This window comes from Nycticebus coucang, chromosome 17, assembly GCF_027406575.1.
Source record: "Nycticebus coucang isolate mNycCou1 chromosome 17, mNycCou1.pri, whole genome shotgun sequence".
NCBI classification, from domain to species: Eukaryota; Metazoa; Chordata; class Mammalia; order Primates; family Lorisidae; genus Nycticebus; species Nycticebus coucang.
Genome location: NC_069796.1, coordinates 34362705 through 34387236, shown reverse-complemented (window position 1 = coordinate 34387236; position 24532 = coordinate 34362705). Strand labels below are relative to the sequence as shown.

Sequence of the window (24532 nt, the reverse complement as noted above, 5' to 3'; positions counted from 1 at the left end):
ACTCATGGCTGAAAATTTTTGCAAAAGCTACTGTTATACTTCTTTGTCTCAGTAACTATAAACACTGAATATAATTTCAGACAGAGCTACAATTAACACTGAATCTAAGATAAAGTAGGAAAAGTTGTTTTTGAACAAATTCCTAATAGCAAGTTAAACAGCTGGTATTTAATTCCCCTTCAAAAAAAATCTATCAACTGTTATTTTGCTGCTATAGAGAAATCACAAAGAATATATGGTAGGTCCTCAAGTAACACTTTGTTTAGTGTTGTTTTATTACAACACTAATAAGAAAAAAATAATAATGATCGACTCCTAGCCAGGGCCACTCTCTGTGTGAGTTTTCATGGTCTCCCCATGGCTGGAAGGGTTTTCGCCAAGAACTCCCACATCCCAGAAATATGCATCTTAGGTGAATTAGCATGTCCAAATGGTTCCAATGGGAGAGCAGGAGTGAGGGGGTACACCCTGCCATTGGATGGACCCTATCCAGGGCCGGTTCCCATCTTGTATCCTGAGCCTCCTGGATAGGTTCTGGCCACCCTCAACCCTGTACTGGAATAACTGAGTAAATTATCTTACTCGTTTTTATTAATCTTTCTTAAATGTATGTATAACTCACATTTATTTCAATATCAGAAGGGTTTTCAGTCTTAAAGTTTGGATATTTCTGTGACCTGACATGTACCACAGGAACTTAATTCTCACTAATATCAATTACTAGCCTATGGTAAAATTGGTTTGGTCATATGTTATTTTTGCTTCAAGTCATAGTCTCCAACAACCTATTGACAATATTAAGTGAGGACTTACTATATTTACGTATTACTCTGCCTGACAATAGTAGGTGTTCAAATATTTCTTGACGGTGACAGAATGATGCATCTATTCACATGACATGACATGCCATCAACAAAATTTAGAAACTTTACAAAATCTACTTATTATCTTATTAAATCAGGGTTCATTTTAAACTTTCAAAGTCTAAAATGATTTAAAAAGCAATATAATCAAGCTGAAGGAGCACAAGACTTTAGAGTGAGACAAACCTGAGTTTGAACCCCTACTTATCAGATCTGCAATATTAGGCAAGGTACTTAGAAGTTTTGGAGTTATCAATTTTTTCCCCATCTATACAACAGGAATATCTATCTCATAGTTCTGAGATTAAATTTCATGCAACAGCTTTCAGCACAGTATCATTTAAACATATGGTACTTGACAAAATAAAATTCAAACTCTTCTGGAAATCAAACAAATATCTAAAGAATACAGAGTCAATAGCTAGTTCCTGACACATAAGAAGAGTTCACCCACAGGGTCAACAGAAAGAACAACTGGTTGAGTCTCAGGATCTTTATCTTTTTGTATCAATAAAATAAACTCTTACCTGGAAGCTGAAATGGACTTCCTGGTCCAGAACTTGCTGGGGAGTTGGGATATGTGCTACTGGCAGGGGAAGGGGGATAGGGACTATTTGGAGATAAGGGGAAAGGAGTATTGTTGGGCTGGTGGAAAGAATCTGGAAATGTGGCATTTTGTGGCATGTGTGGTTCATTATGGCTCAGGTTCCTAAATTGAACCAACAGGCTGTGCTGAGGATTGAATTCATTATGACGAGGCACTAATACTGGAGGTAAGACTGAAAGACAAAAATCAAAAGTTAATTGTGAGAAATTAATAAAGCAAATGTCCCATCCACATTAAAGGGTTGGTAGAAAGGATTCAGGTTAAGACTGTAAACCTATTAAAACAACTTACTTTTAGGAAAGGCTTTTTGGTAGAACCCTGAATCTATATTTATATAGTAACTAAACCAAAAACTTAGTAAGCCATTAGCCTGTATGAGGTACTTCAGAAGGCAGAAAATCCGTAAAAGATACCACTCCTGCTCCACAGAAGATAAGGCATATTAAAAAACACCCATAATACAGAGAATTTCACATAATGGGAGTTCAGCAGAGGTGAGCACTTCCAGCTAGCAGGGACTTAAACAAAATATTATGGAAAAAACAACACGTGATTGAACCTTAGAAGAGGGAGATGTCTCCAGGTGGAGAAGAGAAAAGCTACTCTCTTGGCCTATGCACTGAACAAGGAGGTATGACTAGAGAGTGAAGTTGGGGGTCCACTATGTGAAAGCCCGAAAAAACTCCACGTTTTCACCTGTGCTGCTTTGAAATATGTAGTATCGCCTATTTTATGTTCTTCTATAAGGTTTTCCCTACTGAAAATAGTAACATTCCTCAGATAGAAGTCTTCCAATCAAAACCAGTCTTCTAAAAATAACCATAACGAAAATACATACAAGGTCTAAACATTTCAACAGATGTATTATTTTTGCAGATAAAGTTTAACCTCATTCAAATGTTCCCATTCAAATACCTGAATATCTTTCCCTAAAGGAAACTGGAACAAACCTGAGTCTTCAAACACTATAACCAAGTAATTTATCTCATTTATAATTTTCCTGTGTTTGTCAATGTAATTTTACTTCAGAAAAATCTTACTTTGCTTCTGATTATCATTCACCATCAACAAAATCAGTTTGTTTCTAAGTTACCCAAGTCACACTTCACTTCCCGGAAGTAGGGATATACACAATGAATCAGTCTGTGTAAGTCAGTATTTGCCCTGTTTGTCTTTTGTTTATTTTCATTCTAGTGAATTAGTTTTAAATACGTGGCTGACATCTGACTACAACTGTTTTGTTCTGCTGTGTGTGAACAACTGCTGCTCTCCTTACAGAATGATGGGACAGCTGCCATTGGCAAGCAGGCTATCAGCGAGAATTTCTATGTTTAGCTGGCTAGCAATCTGACTTTGTGAAATAACTACATAGGAATTCAGTCCAATTAGCACTTCTTTATTTTTTTTTTTAAAGCGGCATAGCTAAAATCATTCTTACTTATACATTAGCCATGCACATGATTTTCTAAAAAGTATTTTATATTCATACAAAATATGTGCACAGTCCAAAAAGATGCTATAAGAGATAATAAAATAGCGATTTCTAGCACCCTTCCATAATGTTTCCATAGACAAATTTAACCTCTTAGCCATTTTTCTAATATTTACTTTGCATATTGCTAAATAATAATAATCAATATTGATTTGTCTTATATTGCTATTATTATTTGTAGACTTGCTCTTGTAACGAATGAGACAGTTTCTTACATTATTCTATTCCACTTCCCTTTCCCACAATAAAATTATATTTAAAATTTTGGTTAGATTGGTATCCATATTTATATTATATACAAATATTATTCACTGCTATGATATTTTTTCTTAAACAGTGCTTTTATTAAAGTTAATTATCACTGTGCTCCTTTGTTTGCTTAAGTACATACCACTAACAGTTCCAGAATCCCAATAGATCTGTCAATTGCCTATGAATGCCATTTCTGAATGCCCCAAATAACCAAAAAATTTACTGAATCCATCTCTTTCCTGGATCTTCCCTTCTTTTGCTCTAACCATACGGTTTACTAATCTGACATCCTTGCACCTCCCTTCCCTCCTGTTGGATCCCATTTCCTGGACCTCACCCTCTAGCAGTACCCTAAGAAAGGGTGAGGAAGATACATTTTTTTGATTCCTTGCATGTATAAAAACATCTTACTTTTTGTCTGCAGGCAGATTTCTAGACAATGTTTCCCTCTGTATTTTGAGACCACTGATTTCATTTCCTTCTAGAATTCAGAATTGCACTGAGAATTCAACACTCTGATTCATTCAGTCCTTTGTATGTATCTAGTTTTTTCTCTCTGGAATCTTTCAGAATCTTCTTATCTGTGATTTACTACAATTTCATATGTGAGTCTTTTTCTATCTCTGAATTATGTTCTCAATTACTCAGTCACTGGACCCTTTCAATTTTCAGTTCTGGGAATTGTTTTAGCAGTATTTCTTTGAAAAAATTTTCTCTGCCATCTTCCCCTAAGCTCTATTTCCAGAATGTAGTACACTATTAGAATTAGTATTTAATTCGAAACTGATTCTGGGCCAGTTAATGTTTTAGCAAGTAATTTTTCATGCATTGACTCATCTAATCCTCATGACAACCCTATGAGGTAGGTAGGTAGTATTATTTCCATTTTACAGATGAGGAAACTAAATCACAGAAAGGTTAAGTAACTTGCCACCCCAACTACAGGGGAATATATGAAATTCTTAGACTTACTCTTAGAAAATATCAACCTTAGGAGTTTTTCAGGCTACACTTTTCTTGTAAATTCTCATACATTTCTTCACCAATTCCTTCAGGCTACAGCTCTTCTCTAAAACTCTTATGTTGAACTTTCTCTGACAGCACAATTACTGCTATCCTTTTACTAGTCTCCACATTCAGTGTTCAGTCTTTCTACACAGTATCTCCACATAAAACCCAGTGGGCAGACAGACTATGCTGGCTGCCATGATTCCCACCCCTGGGTATTCATGCCTCTGGAGAATCAATCCCTTCCTTTTGAATATGACCTGTAACTTACTTCTAACCATAAGAACATGGCAAAGGTGAGAAGAGGTATGTGATTATATTCCACAAGAATATAATACCCTTTTTAGAAGAAGACCCTCTCTACCTTACTGGCTTTGAAGAAACTGTCATGAATGGGAACTACTACAAAACGGCCATGTAAGTGTGGTAAGCATCTGAAGGCAGTCTCTAGCTGACAATGAGCAAGCATGCAACAACCTCCAAGGAAATGAATTCTGTCAACAATCACATAAACTTGAAAGCAAATCCTTCCCAAACTGAGCTTCCCCGCCCTGACCAACACCTTGATTATAGCCTTGCAAAGGACCCAACTAAGTTGTGACTGGATTTGTAACTCACAGAAACTGGGAGGTAAGAAACATGTGTTGTGTTAAGCCACCAAGTTTGTGGTAATCCATCATGTGGCAAAATATAACTAATGTCCCCGCTAGTATCTCAATTCATTCACTGCAAAAAAAAAACAAAAAACCCACCTACTAAGCAACACCTACTAAGGTAACAATACTATCGCAGGCAATGAGGATGCAGTAATGAATGAAAATGAGGAAGGCATTGCTCACGTCAGTCAACAAACAAAATAAATATCTAACGTTGAGTGAACTAGTGATGATTAATGGAGTAAAAAAGGGCGTCCCTTTCCTGGGGGAAGAGTAAGTAGAACAAACAGCAAGACTTAAAGCCTGGAGGAAGGAACACGGCAAACCAAGGAACAGAGACATAGGAGAGTTAAGTCACATAGACTCTTAGAGAAATCTGCTATGTGACAGAAAGGCTTCAAAGTGTTTTCATTAGGAACCGATAACGATGTATGTTTTCTGAAAAACCACTCTGGCTACTGTGTACAAAACAAGGGTTTGGAAAAGGAAGAGAGCCAGACGGACCAGTCAGGAAACTACGTAAGGTGAGAGATGATGATGGTCTGTACTGAAGTAGTGGTGTTAGAGATAATGAGCGGTAATTGTATCAAGATATATTCTGAAGGTACAGCAAACAGCATTTGCTCATAGTTCAAATATAGAACTTAAGACAGAAGAATAAAAGATGACTCTAGATGTAGGGAGTTAACAATTATATGAATGCTGATACCATTTACTTCAATAGGAAAAACTGGACAAAAAAATGATTTGGTGAAAAAAAGTCAAAGTTCTGCTTAGACAAATTACATGTGATAATGTTTATTAGACATTCAAGTAGAGATGTCAAGTAGGCAACTCTATATACAAGTCTAAAACTCAAGGGAAAAGTTGACTCAGGAGTTCAAAATGTGAGCATCAGCTTATAGATGTTTTTAAGAAGTGACAACATGAGAGCACCTTAAGGAAAGCTATAAATGGAGAAAAGGTCAAAAGACTGAGTTCTATGAAAATAGGAGAACAAACCAGCAAGAGACAGAGTAAGAATAGCCAGTGAGGTAAAGAAGAATCAGGAGGGTGGTGCCTGTGGCTCAGTGAGTAGGGTGCTGGCCCCATATACTGAGAGCGGTGAGTTCAAACACAACCCCAGCCAAATTGCAACAATAAAAAAATTAAAAAAAAAAAAAAAAGAAGAAGAATCAGGAGAGTATACTGTCTGAGAAGCCAAATAGCAAAAAAGTATCTGAGTGAGAAGGAAAGAGATTAACTGTATCAAATGCTGCTGAGAAGGCAAACAAGATGAAGACAGAGATATAACTCCACAGAACTGTAAGAAGGCACTCACTAATGATCTTGAAAAGTTAAATAATAGAGAAAAAGACTAACGAGGGAGGTGCAGAAAGAATATAAAATAAAAATACGAAGATAATAAAAATGGAGAATGCTATAAAAGGATGAGCAGAAACAATGCAGTAGTAGACTGGGGGGGAATGTGTGAATAAGATCAAGAAAGGGTTTCTGTTTCACTTTAGGATGGGAAGTATCATGACATGCTCAGACACTGCTGAAAACAATCTGGTAGAAAGTGAAAACATAATGCTAGAGAGGATAATAATAATTATAGGAAAAAAGTTATTGAACAGACAAAAAAAAATGGAACAACATGCACACATGGAGCACTATGGCTTAAATAAAAGAGATAAGTCACCCTGGGAAAGGCAGACGGGATATACGGACACCTACAGGGAACCATGAATTATTAACAGAGTAAGCCACTTGGAAATTATATTGCCTACATATAAAAAGATAAATTCAAAATCCAACATTCCCTCCAAGATCAGTATCTTTAAGAAAGAAATACAAAGCTAATTATGGTCTTTCAATTACTAAATCTAGTTACATATACATCAGAAAGAGAGAAAATAAATTTTTTTATTCTTACTCTTTTTTTTTTTGTGGTTTTTGGCTGGGGCTAGGTTTGAACCTGCCACCTCTGGCATATGGGCCAGCGCCCTACTCCTTGAGCCACAGGCAATTCTCAGAGGAGTAAAACCTACCTGGACTCTCCACTCTCTTATAGTGGTATGGGTTGATACAAACTTCTTTTTGCTTAGATCCAAAAGGAAATTCACAAATATCCAATGGCTTTAGCTCATGATGACTCTGCAAATCAGGCCAGCGCCAAACACGACAATATATGACGTGAGGTAAGCCTTTTCTGTGAGAAACCTGCAGGCGTCCATCTAAAGATCTGGGAATAGTGACACATTTACTTGGCTGTCCTGGACTGCTCAAGGCTTTCTCCAGTTCCTCCATGGCACCCTTCTTCTTTTTTAGCTTTTTCACCAAAGCATCGACTGCTTTTTCTGCCCATTTCTCCTCCTCATCACCTTGTTTCCAGCCCAACAATCGCTTTACTGCTGGACTAGTAAAAGAAAACAAGCTGGCCATTGACGTCATTTGATACAAGTCTTCAGAGACCTTCCTGTAACTCAAAGTCAATAGCTACTAAACGAATAGATCACAGGTGAAAAGTCACATACAGGTTCTAAACAGAAGTTCCAATTAAAGAGGGAAGAGTGACATTTATCTTCACAAGTGCCATAAGTTTCTTTCATTGATTCAAGTCCTGAAAGAGAAAGGGAGAAAGAATCCTAATTTAAATCAATTCAATTTGCATACATCTAAATCAATATAACTGTTATTTTTATATAACTGCAGAAAAACATTACAAAAGTAAACAGAAAACAGAAATTTTCTCTAAAAGTTCTGTGACCATTCACTTCCCTCTTCACGTCACTGGCAATGCCAAACAATAAACAAAAGCAAAACCAAGTTGCTCTACCTTCTACGTATTATCCAAATACATGGTCTTTGTTCAGTCCACTAACTACTTTTCTTCACTGAAATCCACGTTATATGCTATGTTAGTTCTGAACAGGATCTGGACTGATGTGAATAAAAACCTTGGGAAATCTGCCTCCTCCTCATTATTCTCTAAGATGTTTCCCAGACTTAGAAAGTTTGGGGAAAGGCCACAATACTATTCAAGTCATGTTATCAGGTGCAACTTGTATTAAAGACTGTAAGATACACCAAACCCTCAAATAAATCATAACACATATAACTGCCAGTATCTATTTTTAGAACCAAGAATGTTGAATAAATTTAAAGGGAATAAATTTGTAATTTAACCCCAAAACATGTCAGTTTATAATAATTCCTATGGCTTCCGTGATATTTTAAGCACGTTAGGTAATGAACCTGCTCCAAGCAAACTATCCCATTCCGCACCATTAAGAAGCTCTTGGCAATGATGACCAGAGGATGCAGTGGCACTCCACTGAAGAGCGGGTAGAACCCCCGTAGAACACTATACAGCCAACTACAGATAATAAGCACCTAGTGAAAAAGCAGATACAATGTCTGGAAAAGGATGTCAGTAAAAAAGATGCCTCCTATCTTGTGTCTAAAATTGCCAAAAAATGCTATAACTCTGCCTTTGACAAAGTCAAGCAATTACAGTGCTAAGAATACTCTGGCCTGGGTGCATCTTCCAAGAAAATAATACATAGGCTCAGTTAAAAAACCCAGACAATAACATAAACAAAGACAATAATGTAAACATAAAGTAAAACTGAGTTAAACTCAAGAAATATTTGTTGATTGCTTATTATGTGCTATGTACAGCGAATAGCCATGATGGGGCTTTAAAAAAAGGTTACACCAAATAAATTTTGACTCAAGAATCAACAAATTCATTCATTCAAAATATACTCGTTGAGAGTCTACTAAATTCCAGCTATTGTTCTGAGTGTTAATCAATTACTAAGGGCTATCCAGTCTGTTACGCTGGAATCACAGGGGAAGGGTACAGGGAAGTGAATGTACCCCTTAGGTATAGACATTACAAGACATTACCTTGTGTCCTATCTTCCCTATCCCTACTTAAGGTGATTTTTGCCAGCAGAGCCAAAATTGCTACATTAAAATTGCTACATTAAACTAGAGAAATGTAACAAAAGAATTGAAGCATATTTTCCAGTAAAAGGTCACAAAGTGTAAAATGTTATAAACTAAATGAATTGTAAGAAGGGCTGGCCTAAATTGTAGCAACATTAAGGATACAGGATAGGATCTACCTGGATCAGGAAGTAAAAGTACGGAGTTTCAAGTCTCAGATGAGATGCGAAATTTCAAAGACAAAGGGATACAAACAAAAACATGTAGGTAGACATGAACAGAGCATTTCCTATGATAGGCAGGACACAAACCAGACGGATTTGGGATTTCAGGCACAAACACTGAAGTATGTGACGATGCAACTAGGGCAGCGTATATAACAAACAGTGGAGAGATACATTGAGGAAGAGGGAAGGAGTATGAAGACCAGAATTTAGAATACATATTTCATTCTAAATATCGCAGTGAGTATAGAAACAATACAATTACTGTGATAATTAAATTTGATGTAAAAGGCTTTTTGATGATAATTAAATTTGATGTAAAATTTGATGTAAAAGCCATTGAATAAGGTGGAGGGTGGCACCTGTGGCTCAAAGGACTAGGGCACCAGCCCCATATGCTGGAGGTGGCGGGTTCAAACCCAGCCCTGGCCAAAAACTGCAAAATAAATAAATAAATAAGAATAAGGTGGATATTGTAACTGTACAGGGTGCATGGAAAGCACTTAATAAATCTGAGCTACTTAATCACTAAGTACTAACATAAAAAAAGAAAAATTTATTTGTATATATGAACACAGAGAACAAGGACTGGAAGGCTACCTACAAAAATTATTCATTTCACTTACCTCTAGAGAGAGGCATGATATGGGAAAGACGCAAAAAAAAGGGGGTCCTGCATGATTTGTTCTATATACTTCTGAATTGTTTTATGTTTTAACCTTTTAACAACAGAAATCTACTAAAGCAGTACGTAGATAATACTAAAATTAAAATAGTAGATAATCTAAAAATAAACTATGGTGAATAAATAGAATGAAGTTAAGAGAGCTAGAACGAAAACCAGGAAAAACTAATGCTTGGTACTGAAGTCAGAATTATGGTTACCCCTGGAAGGGAAGGAAGGAGGTGGTAACTAGAAGGGAACCTGAGGGGCTTCTGCTGTCCTGGAATAAAGTTCCGCCTCTGACTCTGTGTGGTTACATGAGAGATTTCAGTTTGTGATAATCTAGCTAACTGGATACTTAGGATATGTGCACTTTTCTGTATGATTTTAAAATATTTTCTTGACACATAAAAAGTAGATAGTAGTCTGTTCCTTCCTATTTTTTCTCCCTCATCAGTTCCCTTTTAATAGGTAATCTCTTTTATATGTCTTTTCTGTCCTTCTAGAGAAATTTTATAAATGAACAAGCAAATACAAAAAAAAAAAAAAAAAAACACAATAGGACCTCTGTAAGCTGACCACCCAGGGGACTGTAACAAACTGGTCAACATACAGAGGTGGTCAACATAAGGAACTAGGTCTACTGTACTGGACGTGTGATGCATGTCCAGTCTATGAAAATTAGGTCAACTTAAAGAGGTAGTCAATGTAGGGAAGTAGTCAACTACAGATGAACAAAAAAGTAAGAACAATACATCTTTCTTTAACATTTCTCCATACGAATATAAAAAAAGCTTCCACATTCTTTTCTACTACACAGAAATCCAGTGTTGAAGCACTATTACAAGTAGGTCAAATCATATCATCATTCCCCTGCTCAAAAGTTACTCCATGGCTTCCCATTTCACTCAAAATCCAAACTCCTTATTTGGATTTTATTGTATAGGATCTACATGATCTGGTCTTTAGCTTTTACTCCTAACCCACTTCTTAATCATTCTCCTAGCAAACTCTGCACTTAACCACACTTGATTTCTTTCCCATTTCTCAAGTACACTAAAGTCATTTCCACCTCAAAGCGTAAACACTTTATGTTCCCTCCTCTGGAACTCCCTTCTCCTAGAACTTAACATGGCTTACTCGCTCAATTAATTCAGTTGCTTAAAGATCATCTCCTAAATGAAGAATGCTCTGAACACTTTATCTAAAACAACATACATGCCATCCCCACATCAATCTCTATGTCCTGACCCTGTTCAATTTTTTTCTATGGCATTTACCCTAACCTGATACTGTAATAGAGATTTTATTTAGTTACTATATGTCTTTCTGCACGGAAATTATAGTAACCAAATAGTCTCATCTTCCCTCTCAACTGCCAGATCCCTTGGACCTGCAATAGCACCTATTCACAAAATAAATAAGTGAAAAAAGCAATTCGCCTACCTTTCTAAGAGTGTCTATATATTGGGCCAGGCATAGTGGCTCATATTTATAATCCTAGCACTCTGGGAAGCTGAGGCAAATGGAACCCCCGAGCTCAGGTGTTCAATACCAGCCTGAGCAACAGTGAGATCTCATTGCTAAAAATAGCCAGACGTTGTGGCAGGCACCTATAGTCCCAGCCACTTGGGAGGCTGAACAAGAGGATTGCTTGTGCCCAAAAGTTTGAGGTTGCTGTGAGCTATGATGCCACAGCACTCTAGCAGGGGCAACAAAGTAAGACCCTGTCTTAAAAAAGAAAAAAAAATGTCTGTATAAAATTTTTTTTAATGTTATTTATGAATATCTACAAATATGAGATACACACCAGCCTCAGGATACTAAGGACCAGTTGTCTCTGGTGAACAGAAGAAGATGGAAACAACTTTAGCTGTGTATTTTTTTAAAATAAGATTTGGGTGGCGCCTATGTAGGTAGGGCGCCGGCCCCATATACCGAGGGTGGCAGGTTCAAACCCAGCCCTGGCCAAACTGCAACAAAAAAATAGCCAGGTGTTGTGGTGGATGCCTGTAGTCCCAGCTACTCGGGAGGCTAAGGCAAGAGAATTAATTGCCTGAGTCCAGAAGTTGGAGTTACTGTGAGCTGTGATGCCATGGCACTCTACTGAGGATGATAGAGTGAGACTCTGTCTCTAAAAAAATAAGAAGATGATTTGAAGCAAATGTGGTAAATCATCTGTCAAGGTACATAAACGTGTTATTTTCACCACTTTTCCATGTATTTAAATATTTTATAACTCAAAAAATGCACTATTTTCAATTTTTAAGAGCAGTATAATATAAAGAAAAGGGAGATCAGATTCTACTTTACAAACTGAAGTATGCTATTCAAACATCAATTATGATCATCTGAACTCATAGAGTCAACCTATAACAGACAGGCTACATCCAGTCCCATAGAACTTTATCAGCCATTATACACACCTGGTACACACAACCCAAATCCCTGGGCCTTTGCCCATCTGTGTCTCCCAAGAGAAATCTTAGTCATTCTTAATGATGAGCTCAAATCCACCCCCTTTTGTTCTGACTTCCTTCACCACACCATCCTGAAGAAACTATGGTCACAGAGTCTTTATCATAAAAACTAATTACACATAATAAGACTTTAATAAGAACATACCTTAACTTCCCAAATGGAGTTCAAAATCTTTCCAAGAGGACATCTTCAGCACCTGGCACTATACAACACACAATGCCACACATTATGAGTGTATTTAATCAATGGTCATTGATTTTTATAACAACTATGCTTTGAAATTAGAGATGACTTCAAATTTTAAACCCACATGACTAAGATAATAAAAATTCCACTAACAGAGTTAAAAATATGCAGAAGGTATAGAGACAGTGGTAAACGTCACTGGGAAAAGATCATGACTGGAGATTCAAGGTTAGTGAGGTAAAGATGAGGAACAGATTTATGATTTTCCACAAACAGCTGAAACAGTAAGAAATAATAGCTTTCATTTTATGGAAAGAGAAATGTATAAAGAAAAAAATTAAAACTCAAAAAAAAAAAGAGCGGCACCTGTGGGTCAAAGGAGTACATGCCGAGGTGGGGGGTTATAACGCAGCCCCAGCCAAAAACTGCAAAAAAAAAAAAAAAAGACTAGGTTTTCAACAAGAGTGAAAATGAAAAGTACAGCAAGTAAACATTTGAGTATTAGGCAACATTCAATTTTAGGGAAGAGAAAGAAATACTTATAATGAATTGTTAAGACAGGCCTAGAACCATAAACAATGGTACTGCAGAAGATTAAACATACAGGAGAATTTAAAGAGAATGTGAACAAAGAAAAGGCCAAATATGCCAGAGAATGGGGATGCCATTTGATAAACCTGAACAGATTAGCTTCAGAAAGAACAATGGGTGTCAGATTTTAAAGCCTCAGACTCACTAGCATTTTCTTAAAACTAGCTCTTGAAGAGGGTACAAATCTTATACTCAACTGTTTAAATATAGAATGATTTAAAAACTTAAAGCACATTTGATGAAATTCTTTCAAAAAAGGTTTTATGCACTTTCCAAACAGGTAAGGTGATAAGGGCAAGTACTCATATCTAAGTTTCAGTTTAAGTGAAAGCAAAATTTATCATGAAAATTCACTAGTGAATAGGCAAAAGATCTAAACAGACATGTCACAAAAGAAGATATTAAAACGGCCACTAGATAGGAAAATGGTCTCAACATCATTAGTTACCAAAAAAAAACAACCAAAACCAAAAACCATCATAGTGAGACACCATTCCTGATCTACCAGAATGGGTACACTTAAAGGAAAAAAAAAAGTGTTCATGATGATACTAGAACTCTCATACTCTCATATATTGCTAGTAGGAATATAAATTAGCCCAACCACTTTGGAAAATCATTTTGGTAGTATCTACCACCAACAATAAACACACACACACACACACACACACGTCCCGATGACCCAACAATTCTATTCCTAGGTATAATATCTCCAACAGAAATGAGTGCTATGTCCACCAGAAGACAAGTACATGTTCATAGCAATTTTATTTATAATAGTCCCAAGTTGGAAACCAAATATTAATCAACAGTGGGGTGCCTAGATAATGGTAATAAATTCATATTTACCCAATGGAAATACTTCACAACTATGAAAATGAACCAATACATGTAAAATACAGATGAATCTCATAGATACAATACTGAAAGAAAGATTATATGCGGTACATTATGTCATTACATTTAAATGACATTCAAAAAATGACAAAACTAAAAGATGGCATCAGACAGAGGTCAGCACAGGACTGACAGGCGTCATGAAAGAGGCTTCTAGCTAAAAATTTTCTGTATTTCGATGTCTATGGTGATGACATATAGTACATACACACGTAATAGTTCACTGGGCTATACGCTTAATACACGTAAACTTTACATGATATACTTTTTGTAATCTTTTGAATGTTTTAATTAAAAATAATTTGTTAATATTTAAAAATGTACTCATGACTGATCACTTATAAAAATTAGTCCCCATTCACAAGTGTGTCCCCAACCATGAAACCACAAATTTTGCAAACACTACAAAATTTCATAAGTTTATAAAAATAATGGCAAACATTGTAAGGTCTAGGATTTGATTGCATCCTATTTAAAAGCAAATAAATGAGTCTGTTACTATTTCCTGGATGTTGACAAACAACTTGAGACTCCTGGGTCAGAGATTTTTACTTATGGTACAGCAAGCAGTGTAAGCATCAGCATATTTCAGATTCTCTTTGTCCCAAGACCACAGGAATGATGTGATTAATAAGGTCCTTATGCATCAGTAAGAAAGATTGAGCCTTCAGGCCTGAAATCCTAGCTCTCTGGGATGCCAGGGCAGGTGGATTGCTTGAGCTCACAAGTTCAAGACCAGCCTGAGCAAAAGCGAAACCCCATCTATACTAAAAATAGAAAAACAAAGGCAAGAGGATCACTTGAGCTCAAGAGTTGGAAGTTGCCCAGGAGTTGGAAGTTGCTGTGAGCTCTGAAGCATAGCTCTCCACCCAGGGAGACAGCTTGAGAGAATCTGTCTCAAAAAAAAGACTGAGCTTGAGAAATCTACCACTATTATAGTAATCTTTAAGTAAGCCATTCTTTGTGGGAAGTAAGAGTAATTGGAACGTCAAAGGATTAACCAGAGGATGTTGGGTGGTAACCAATATACATTTTTATCAGTTTTTTAAAGAGATCTTCCTAAAGCTAATACCACAAATGTCAAACTGAAGGATGTCACATCATGGTACTTACTTTGTAAATTATCCATCCATTAACACTGGATTCTTTCTTTGTTCATTACAACAATTAATGCATGTTTACAATTACTATAACCTGATGTTTTCCCAAATTTTAGTGTCATTCTTCAAGATAACGTACCAGACAGACCTTTTAATTTACCATTCAGTATGTATGAGAAGTTGTTCTACATTTTTAAGTGGTTTCATTTTAAATGAGCTTCTTTCTGAACCAATTAGTTCACAAATACCTAACTGTAGCACAGCTTTTCTTGAGATGACTGTTAGCATTATGAACCTCTTACTGTGGGCTGTGCTAGAAATCCTCTATAGAAAGCATGAAACATGGGCTGCACCATTACTGACTAAAAAGACAAATGGGTGATGATCTCAAAAGGTTACTGTAATCCTAGCACTCTGGGACACCGAGGAGGGAGGATTGCTTGAGCTCAGAAGTTCAAGACCAGCTTAGCAAAAGTGAGACCCCATCTCTACTAAAAATAGTGAAAAAAAAAAAAAAAAAACAGCTGGGTGTTGTGGCCAACAACAGCTGGGTATTGTGGCCAACACCTATAGTCCCAGCTACTCAGTAGTCTGAGGCAAGAGGATCCCGGGGGCCCGGGGGTTTGAGGTTGCTGTGAGCTATGACACCACGGCTCAAAAGTGGTGAGACTCTGTCTCAGAAGAAAAAAGAAAAAAAAAAAAAACATGCAGAGGTGGCCAACATAAGGAACTTCATGGAGTACAAGGGGTGCATGTCTAGTCTACGTAAATTAGGTCAACTTAAGGAGGTGGTCAACTATGGAGGTTCTACTGTTATTTATTAAGAGGTGATACACATAGTTCCCAAGAAAACTAAAAAAATCAATAGGCTTCAAAGAACTTACACCATCAAGTTATTTTCATTTACAATAAACCTCCATAAAAAGCTATTTTAAAACAGTTGTTTATAAATGTTAAGTTTTATTTCAAAAACATAATCAGGTATAGAAGATAAATTCTGTTTTCTCTTTTTTGGGTCTTACTGAGGCCATATTAAACCAACCTTTTAGAAGGCTAAGTGTCAAACTGAGCCTTTCTACAAAAGCCAAGTCTTGTTACATAATCCATGATGGGCTAACCAAGAAGTTAATAAAACAAAAATCAGAAACTAAACTTACCAGTATCCAAGGTATTTTTCAGAGAATTTCTATGTCTAGCTTGAAAACTAGAGAATCCTCCCAAATTTTAAATAAAATCCTATTAGGAAACATACATGACAGTTTGTGTAGTCCATCAATTTTCATCAAAACTGCAGTATGAATGAATGTAATTAAATCTGAGTGACGAACCCTTTCAAATTCAGATGTATTCAAAGAACCAAAACAAAACAGAAAGGAAAAGGAATTAAACAAATATACAAGCGAAAAGATAATGTACTAGTGAACAAGACAGCACAAGAAGGCATTAAAGAAGGCATTAAATATGCTGCAAGTGGCCAGTAATAGCCATGAAGTGGAGGGGGCTTAGCAAGAGTATAAAAACACCTAGTTGGACAGAGTGTACCCCTCCCCCCAAAACATAAACACACTGTGCCCAAACACACTGAATAAAAAGCCTTAAGGATTGGGCATAGAAAACTGTGTATTGTTATTTGCATAAATTTTGAAACAATACCAAAATACTGAATGCCAAATAGGAATATGATAATCTATAATTTACTGTGAAGTGATAATTTAGCCAAGTATTACTAAGCCTACTGAGGCAGGAGAGGAGGGGAGGTGACAATCAGCCAATATGACTATAAATCAAAAGGGAAAGGCAACAGCACAGAATGAAGGCCAAACAGGAAAAGAATGAATGCAAGGCTAAGCAGTCAGACTGCCAGACATAATCCTATGTGCGGTATAGAGTTCTAGCCATACCAAAGAAATGCTCAAAAGAGGAATTCCAAGCCAAAAACGGCACCAGCACATGACAATGTAAACTAAGGGGTGTAGCAAGGAAAAAAGGTGGAAAACATGGTAGTAAGGCAACTATGAGAGGAGCACACACACCAAGGTGGCATACACAGACCAGGTAGGGAGTGTAGGAAACACAGAAAGGAAGGGACATTACAAATTAACAGGACTTGGCTAGCAACTAGAATAGAAAGAGGCGCCAAGCTAGAATTAAAGTTTAAAAGCTGAACAATAAAGACATCTTTTACTAAAGGCAATTCTCGTTACCAGTAAAATGGAGCAGAAAGTGACAGTGGAGGGATATAAGGAACCACACCCTGACATAAATCCAAAAAGATGTGAAATTAAAGCTTAAAAGGGAAGGCATAAATATGTATATTTGGAGGATCATGTGAATAAAGAGTTGAGTCTGTTGACAGCAGACACTTAGTTTATCCAAAATTTATTCAGCACCTACTAGTACATGTCAGGAACGCTCCATGTTAGGAACTCGGGCTGAAAAGACACTACACGTAATCCTAAAGACCGAGACTTAGAGAGTAATGGAAGAAAGGAGAAGGTGCCATGAAGAGTTCCATATGCCATTTAGCATCTCACTTAAGCTTTCCCCTCTATTAACTTCCACGTGATAGTCAACAGAGATAAGGCATAAAATAAAGAGGGGAGGGAGAAAGTGCAGCAAGTACAGACAGGGCCAGTGATCAAAGGAATCTGTGATCCTTCTTACACCAGAAACCGGAGGGATGTCACAATTATGAACCCATTTTCTGCTATGACCTTTTATAGTTTACCTCTGGCTTATGAAGACCTGATCTGATAGTATCTTTTCATTGATATATTTTGTCATTTCTTAGAAAAATAATCTCAGAACTATAAAATAAACAAAGATAATAAAATTTAGAAATTCTTCTCCAGGAAGTTTCCTGAAATTCTTCTGAAAAACTGTAACCCCTGATCCAACACCACACATTACTTGGAAAACCAAACAAATGCAGTGGTACCTCAGACGTAAATGAAACCTTATAAAATGAAGAAATACCCCCATGTATTCCAAAAGAACCTATCATATTACAAGACACACCCCCAGCTCAAACATCCCTTTTTCTGGCAAGTTTTCCAAGATCATCCCAAATAGGGGAAATCCTATTACAAATTTACTGCATCATATACCTCTACTTTGTAGCATTTATCAAATGTATATGTGTGTGTATACATATATATATGTAAAGATATACATGTACTCTGTCCAATCTGTCCCCATAAGAATACAAATTCCATGAGAAAAGTTTTATCTGTTTTCACTCATCTTTGTAAGCCTAGAGATACATACACTCAATTATCTGTTCAATGAATAAGAAATGTGCACAGAGAGCTTGTGAAAGGGTATCAACTCTGGGGATGGAGTTAAAAGTACATTTCACTTTTGCTTAATACAATTCTGTACTTTTTAAAATAAATGTATTTCTTGTTGAGTCAGAGGAAAAAAACACATTTCAAAACTAAAGTGCAGCTGTTCCTCAGCCATTATTAAAATCTTTAATAAAGAGAAGATTCGTGTTACCAAAAGTCATTCATATTTCAAAAGAATTCCCCCCAACATATTTAGGGTTATACAAATTTGAAGGTTGATATTACTTTAAGAAAAAAAGTCAGAAACTAGTGACAAATAATTCCACAACTATAGTACTCTAGGTAAGTCAACTGGAAAACAAAAATGATCATCAGACAATATACCTACTTCTTTTATTTTTCATTCGTCATTGAATACTTTATTTATTAACAGTAATTCTGAAGAAAAGCATTTATTTCCAGGGAATATATCTTTTTTCTTTCCTTTTTTTTTTATTTTCTCTATACATACACATGTATTTATTTGGCTTCCACTTTTTGCCTTCACAAAATTAAAAAGGCTTAAAATTTAATGGCAATAACAATGTTTAAGGTAAGGACTAGAAACAAAAACCTCGTAAAGAACGAATGAAGATAAATACATTCAGAAAAGAAATCAGACGATTGCTGCAACGAAATATTGAGCAATAATAATGCAAAAAAATAACATTCACATTGTCGAATTAGAGTATATCTATCATAGAATGCTCTGACTCTGAGGTTCAGTATGGAGTCATCAGTTAACTTCGTTTTTTTTCCAAAGTCTCAAAAAATAGACAACTAATATTTATAAATAGAAAATTAAAGATAATTTCAAAAAACAGATGATGCCAAATCTTACAGACAATAGAAAAAGAAGAAATACTTCAAAATCATTCTACTTCATCTGGATACACCTGATACTAAAATTGGAGAAAATATATTATTATAAAGGAAAATTACAAACATATTTCACTTATAAATGAGGATGCAATATCCTAAACAACATATTAACAAGTTGAATTAAAAATTAATGTTCAACTAATATACTTTGGTCAAAATTAAATACAATTTATCTGAGAATTAGTCACTATTTTTTTTTCTCTTTTCCTTTCCCTCACCCCCTCCTTCCTTCTCTGTCTTCTCTCCCCTTCCCCCATGCCCCACCGTGTCATTAACTGTCATTAACTGTCCTCATATCAAAGTTGAATACATAGGATTCATGCTTCTCCATTCCTGTGATGCTTCACTAAGAATAATGTGTTCCACCTCCATCTAGGTTAATACAAATGCTGCAAAATCTCCATTTTTTTAATGGCTGAATAGTATTCCATGGTATATACATACCACAGCTCACCAATCCATTCCTAGGTTGAGGGGCATTTAGGCTGTTTCCACATTTTAGCAATTGTAAATTGAGCTGCAGTAAACAGTATAGTACAAGTGTCTTTGTAATAAAAGGTTTTTTTTTTTCCTTCTGGGTAGATGCCCAGTAATGGGATTGCAGGATCAAATGGGAGGTCTAGGTTGAGTTCTTTGAGGTTTCCCCATACTTCCTTCCGAAAAGGTTGTATTAGTTTGCAGTCCCACCAGCAGTGTAAAAGTGTTCCTTTCTCTCCACATCCACGCCAGCATCTGCAGTTTTGAGATTTTGTGATATAGGCCATTCTTAATGGGGTCAGATGATATCACAAGGTGATTTTAATTTGCATTTCTCTAATAATTAGGGATGATGAGGATTTTTTCATATGTTTGCTAGCCATTCGTCTGTCTTTGTTAGAGAAGATTCTGTTCATCTCTCTTCCCCGTTGATGTATGGGATTGTTGGTTTTTTTCTTGTGGATTAATTTAAGTTCTGTATAGATCCTAGAAATATCTATCTTTAATAGCTTTTGTCTGATTCAAAATATGCAAATACTCTTTCCCATTGGGTTGGTTGTCTATTTGCTTTTGGTTGTTGTCTCCTTGACTGTACAGAAGCTTTTCAGTTTAAATCCCATTTGTTTATTATTGCTGTTTTGCCATTCCCATGGCAGTCTACTTCATAAAGTCTTTGCCCAGGCTGATATCTTCTGGTATTTTTCCTATTCTTTCTTTGAGGATTTTTATCATTTCATGCCTTAAATTTAAGTCCTTTATCCATCTTGAATCAATTTTTGTGAGTAGAGAAAGATGTGGGTCCAGTTTCAGTCTTTTACATGTGGATATCCAGTTCTCACAGCACCATTTATTGAATAGAGAGTCTTTCCCCCAGTGGACATTCTTGTTTGGTTTATCAAAGATTAGGTGGTTGTAAATTGTTGGTTTCGTTTCCTGGTTTTCTATTCAATTCCAAATGTCTGTCTCTATTTTTGTGGTAGCACCATGCTGTCTTGACCACTATGGCCTTATAATACAGCCTAAAATCCGGTATGGTGATACCCCCGGCTTTGTTTTTATTACTAAGAACTGCCTTAGCTATACAGAGTTTTTTTCTGGTTCCACATAAAATGCAGAATCATTTTTTCCATGTCTTGAAAATAGGATATTGGTATTTTAATAGGGATGGTGTTGAATTGGTAGATTGTTCTGGGAAGTACAGACATTTTAACAATGTTGGTTCTTCCCAGCCATGAGCATGGTATGTTCTTCCATTTGTTAAATTCTTTTGCTATTTCCTTTCTTAGGGTTTCATAATTTTCTTTGTAGAGGTCCTTCACCTCTTTTGTTAGGTGTATTCCTACATATTTCATTTTCTTTGGGGCTGTGGTGAAGGGAATTGTGTCCTGAATTAACCTCTCATCTTGGCTGTTGTTGGCATATACAAAGGCAATTGATTTGTGGACATTGATTTTATATCCTGAGACACTGCTGTGCTTTTTCATGACTTCCAGGAGTCTTGTGGTTGAGTCTTTAGGGTCTCTAAGTATAAGATCATGTCGTCAGCAAAGAGGGAGAGTTTGACCTTCTCTGCTCCCATATGGATCCCCTTTATTTTCTTGTCTTGCCTGATTGTATTAGCTAGAACTTCCAGCACTATGTTGAATAGTAATGGTGAGAGAGGACAACCATGTCTGGTTCCAGTTCTAAGAGGAAAAGCTTTCAGTTTTACTCCATTCAGTAAAATATTAGCTGTAGGTTTGTCCTAGATAGCTTCAATCAGTTTAAGAAATGTACCACCTATGCCTAGACTCCTCAGTATTGTAATTAGAAAAGGATGCTGAATTTTATGGAATGCTTTTACTGCATCTATTGAGAGGATCATATGGTCTTTGGTTTTGCTTCTGTCTATACGGTGAATAACATTTATGGACTTGTGTATGTTAAACTAGCCTTGCATCCCTGGGATGAAACCTACTTGATCGTGATGTATAACTTTTTTGATGATAAGCTGAAATCTACTAGCTAGGATTTTATTGAGAATTTTTGCATCTATATTCATTAGTGAAATTGGTTTGAAATTCTTTAGTGGTTTTGGTATCAGGGTGATGTTTGCTTCCTGGAATGTGTTGGGGGAGATTCCTTCCTCCTCAATTTTTTGGAATAATTTCTGCAAGATAGGAATAAGCTCTTCTTTGAAGGTTTGATAGAATTCTGGTGTGAAGCTATCCGGACCAGGGCATTTTTCTGTTAGGAGATTTTTCATTGTTTCTTTGATCTCAGTGTTTGAAATTGGTCTATTCAGGAGATCTATTTCATCTGGGCTAAGTCTAGGGAGAAGGTGTGATTCCAAATATTAATCCATTTCCTTCACATTGTCAAATTTCTGGGCATAAAGTTTCTGGTAGCATTCAGAGATAATCTCTTGTATCTCTGTAGCATCATTGGTTATTTCCCCTTTATCATTTCTGATTGAGGTTACTAGAGATTTAACTTTTTTATTTCTAGTTAGTCTGGCCAAAGGTTTATCTATTTCATTTATTTTTTCAAAAAACCAACTCCTTGTTTCATTAATTTTCTGAATGATTCTTTTGGTTTTCAATTTCATTAATCTTGGATTTAAGTTTGGATATTTCTTTTCTTCTGCTGGGTTTAGGCTTAGATTGTTCTTCTTTTTCCAATTCCGTACGATGGGTTGTGAGTTTGTTGATGTGCTCTTTCTGTTTTTCAAATGTAGGCTTCTAAAGCGATAAATTTTCCTCTCAGGACTGCTTTTGCAGTATCCCACAGGTGTTGGGAGCTTGTGTCTTCATTGTTGTTATACTCAAGGAAGTTAATGATTTCCTTTTTTATTTCTTCCTGCACCCAACTGCCATTCAGCATAAGGTTGTTTAACTTCCAAGCCTTCGTGTGAGGTTGAACGTTTTTGTTGGAGTTGAGTTCCACTTTTAGTGCCTTGTGGTCTGAAAAGATGCAAGGTAGAATTTCAATTCTACTGATTCTGTTGAGTTTTTTTTTTTTTTTTTTTATGTCCCAGGATATGACCAATTTTGAAGAATGTTGCTTGGGATGATGAGAAGAATGTATATTCTTTATCTTTGGAATGGAGTGTTCTATATATGTCTATCAAGCACAGTTGTTCTAGGGTCTCATTTAAATCTCTAATATCTTTGTTTAATTTCTGTTTAGAGAATCTGTCCAGCTCTGAGAGAGGGGTGTTGAAGTCCCCTGTTATCGTGGTGTTATAGGATATCATATCACTCAGACTAAGTAAAGTCTGTTTCAAGAATCTGGGAGCATTTAAATTGGGTGCATAAATATTTAGAACTGAAATGTCTTCTTGTTGTATTTTTCCCTTGACCAATATGAACTGACCATCATTGTCTTTTTTGACCTTAGTTGCTTTAAATCCACGTGTCTGAAAATAAGATTGCAACCCCTCTTTTCTTCTGAATTCCATTTGCCTAAAAAATTGACATCCAACTTTGAGTTTTAATTTATCTTTTGACGTAAGGTGTGTTTCCTGCAGACAGCAAATAGATGGCTTGTGTTTTTTAATCCAATCAGCCAATCTATGCCTCTTCAGTGGGGAATTCAAGCCACTGACATTGAGATAATTGATGTGGTTGCGTTCTATTCATCTTATAAATATACCTACTTCTAACAGCACACGCATTAACTAATTTATTGAGTATCTACTATTTACCAGACATTGTGGTACATGCAGGGGGTTTATCATTCTGTACCAGAATATCTTTTGTCCCTCAGATTATACAAATGCTATTTTTATGCCCAGACACTTTCCTTAGCCTCAACCACTAATTCCTCCACCTCTCTCATCACTCAAGTTTCAGTTTTAGCTAACATCCTAGAACCTCTTCTCCATAAAGGAGATTTTCCCCAATCTCCAATACTCAATACTATGTTCATTTCCTTCACTGTATTACCCAATTTGTAATAATTTGTTCATTTACTTGAATTTTCTGTCTCTTAGTAGAATGAAATCTTCAAGAAATAGTACTACCATACCTGTTGAGACAATTTGTTAAATTCATTCAAGTCATTTGTTAAATTCATTCAAGTCTTTCATTCAAAAGAATATTTATTGATGTAGCATTCTAGGAGCTGGGAATATAGAAGAAGGGACCAAAACACTTGTCGTTTGGAGCTTACGTTCCAGCAGAGGAGGCAGACAAAATACAAGTAATATGTTTGTCAGATGAAAAGTGCTATGGAGAAAAATAAAGCAGGGGAGGGTGATGGGAAATTCGAAGTGGAGAGATAATTTTAAAGAGAGTGGCTAAGCTGGGCCTTACTGAGAGAGTGCCAACTGAGTCAACATTTTAAATAAATAAGAGTAAGCCAGGAACATATCTAGGGGCAACTATCTGAGCAAAGGCAACAGGCAAGGCATAGATCCTGGAAGCATGCCTGGTATACTTAAGGAGCTGGAAGTTCAATACGACAAGTGAACAAGGAGAAGGAGGGAACAGGGTCAAAAATGTAAGGGTGCCAATATGGTAGTGCTGGAAATAAAGGCTTTAGCTTTTACCACACTCATTTTAAGTACAGTATGGACTCAGTGCAGACCTCTGAGTAGAAACATATGTTCTGATTTATATCATTAAGGAATTATTCTGGCTGGTATGTTAAAAATAAAAGGAGGGGAGGAGTGGACAGCAAGGGTAGAAGCAGAGAGACCTGTTCAGACTTGCAGTAATCTAGGTGAGAGATGGTGATAGGTAGGGTGGTGAGAAAAAGACCTAGGAGAGACAATAGGTTTCCTGATGAAAGTAGACAAATATCACCACTGTCAAATCAACCTAGACCCAGGTATCCAATTACTACAAAACTTGTAAGCCACAAACACACTGCAGGCAGAGAAAAGAAAGAAACTGAAAGCAAGTC

General features: G+C 36.3%; 1 protein-coding gene across 2 annotated transcripts in view; it reads right to left on the bottom strand.

Moving 5' to 3' along the window:
• SMAD5 (SMAD family member 5) overlaps positions 1-24532 on the bottom strand; it is a 49369-nt gene that overhangs the window by 19475 nt on the left and 5362 nt on the right. Inside the window, exons 2-4 of one of the 2 annotated variants that reach the window (XM_053566875.1) lie at positions 12331-12388; positions 6912-7483; positions 1391-1642 (exon numbers count right to left, since the gene is read on the bottom strand). In XM_053566875.1, the coding sequence (XP_053422850.1) occupies positions 1391-1642; positions 6912-7314 (655 nt within the window). In that variant the 5' untranslated portion in view covers positions 7315-7483; positions 12331-12388. The remainder of the gene's footprint in view (positions 1-1390; positions 1643-6911; positions 7484-12330; positions 12389-24532) is intronic. The other variant, XM_053566876.1, reaches the window with a different exon arrangement.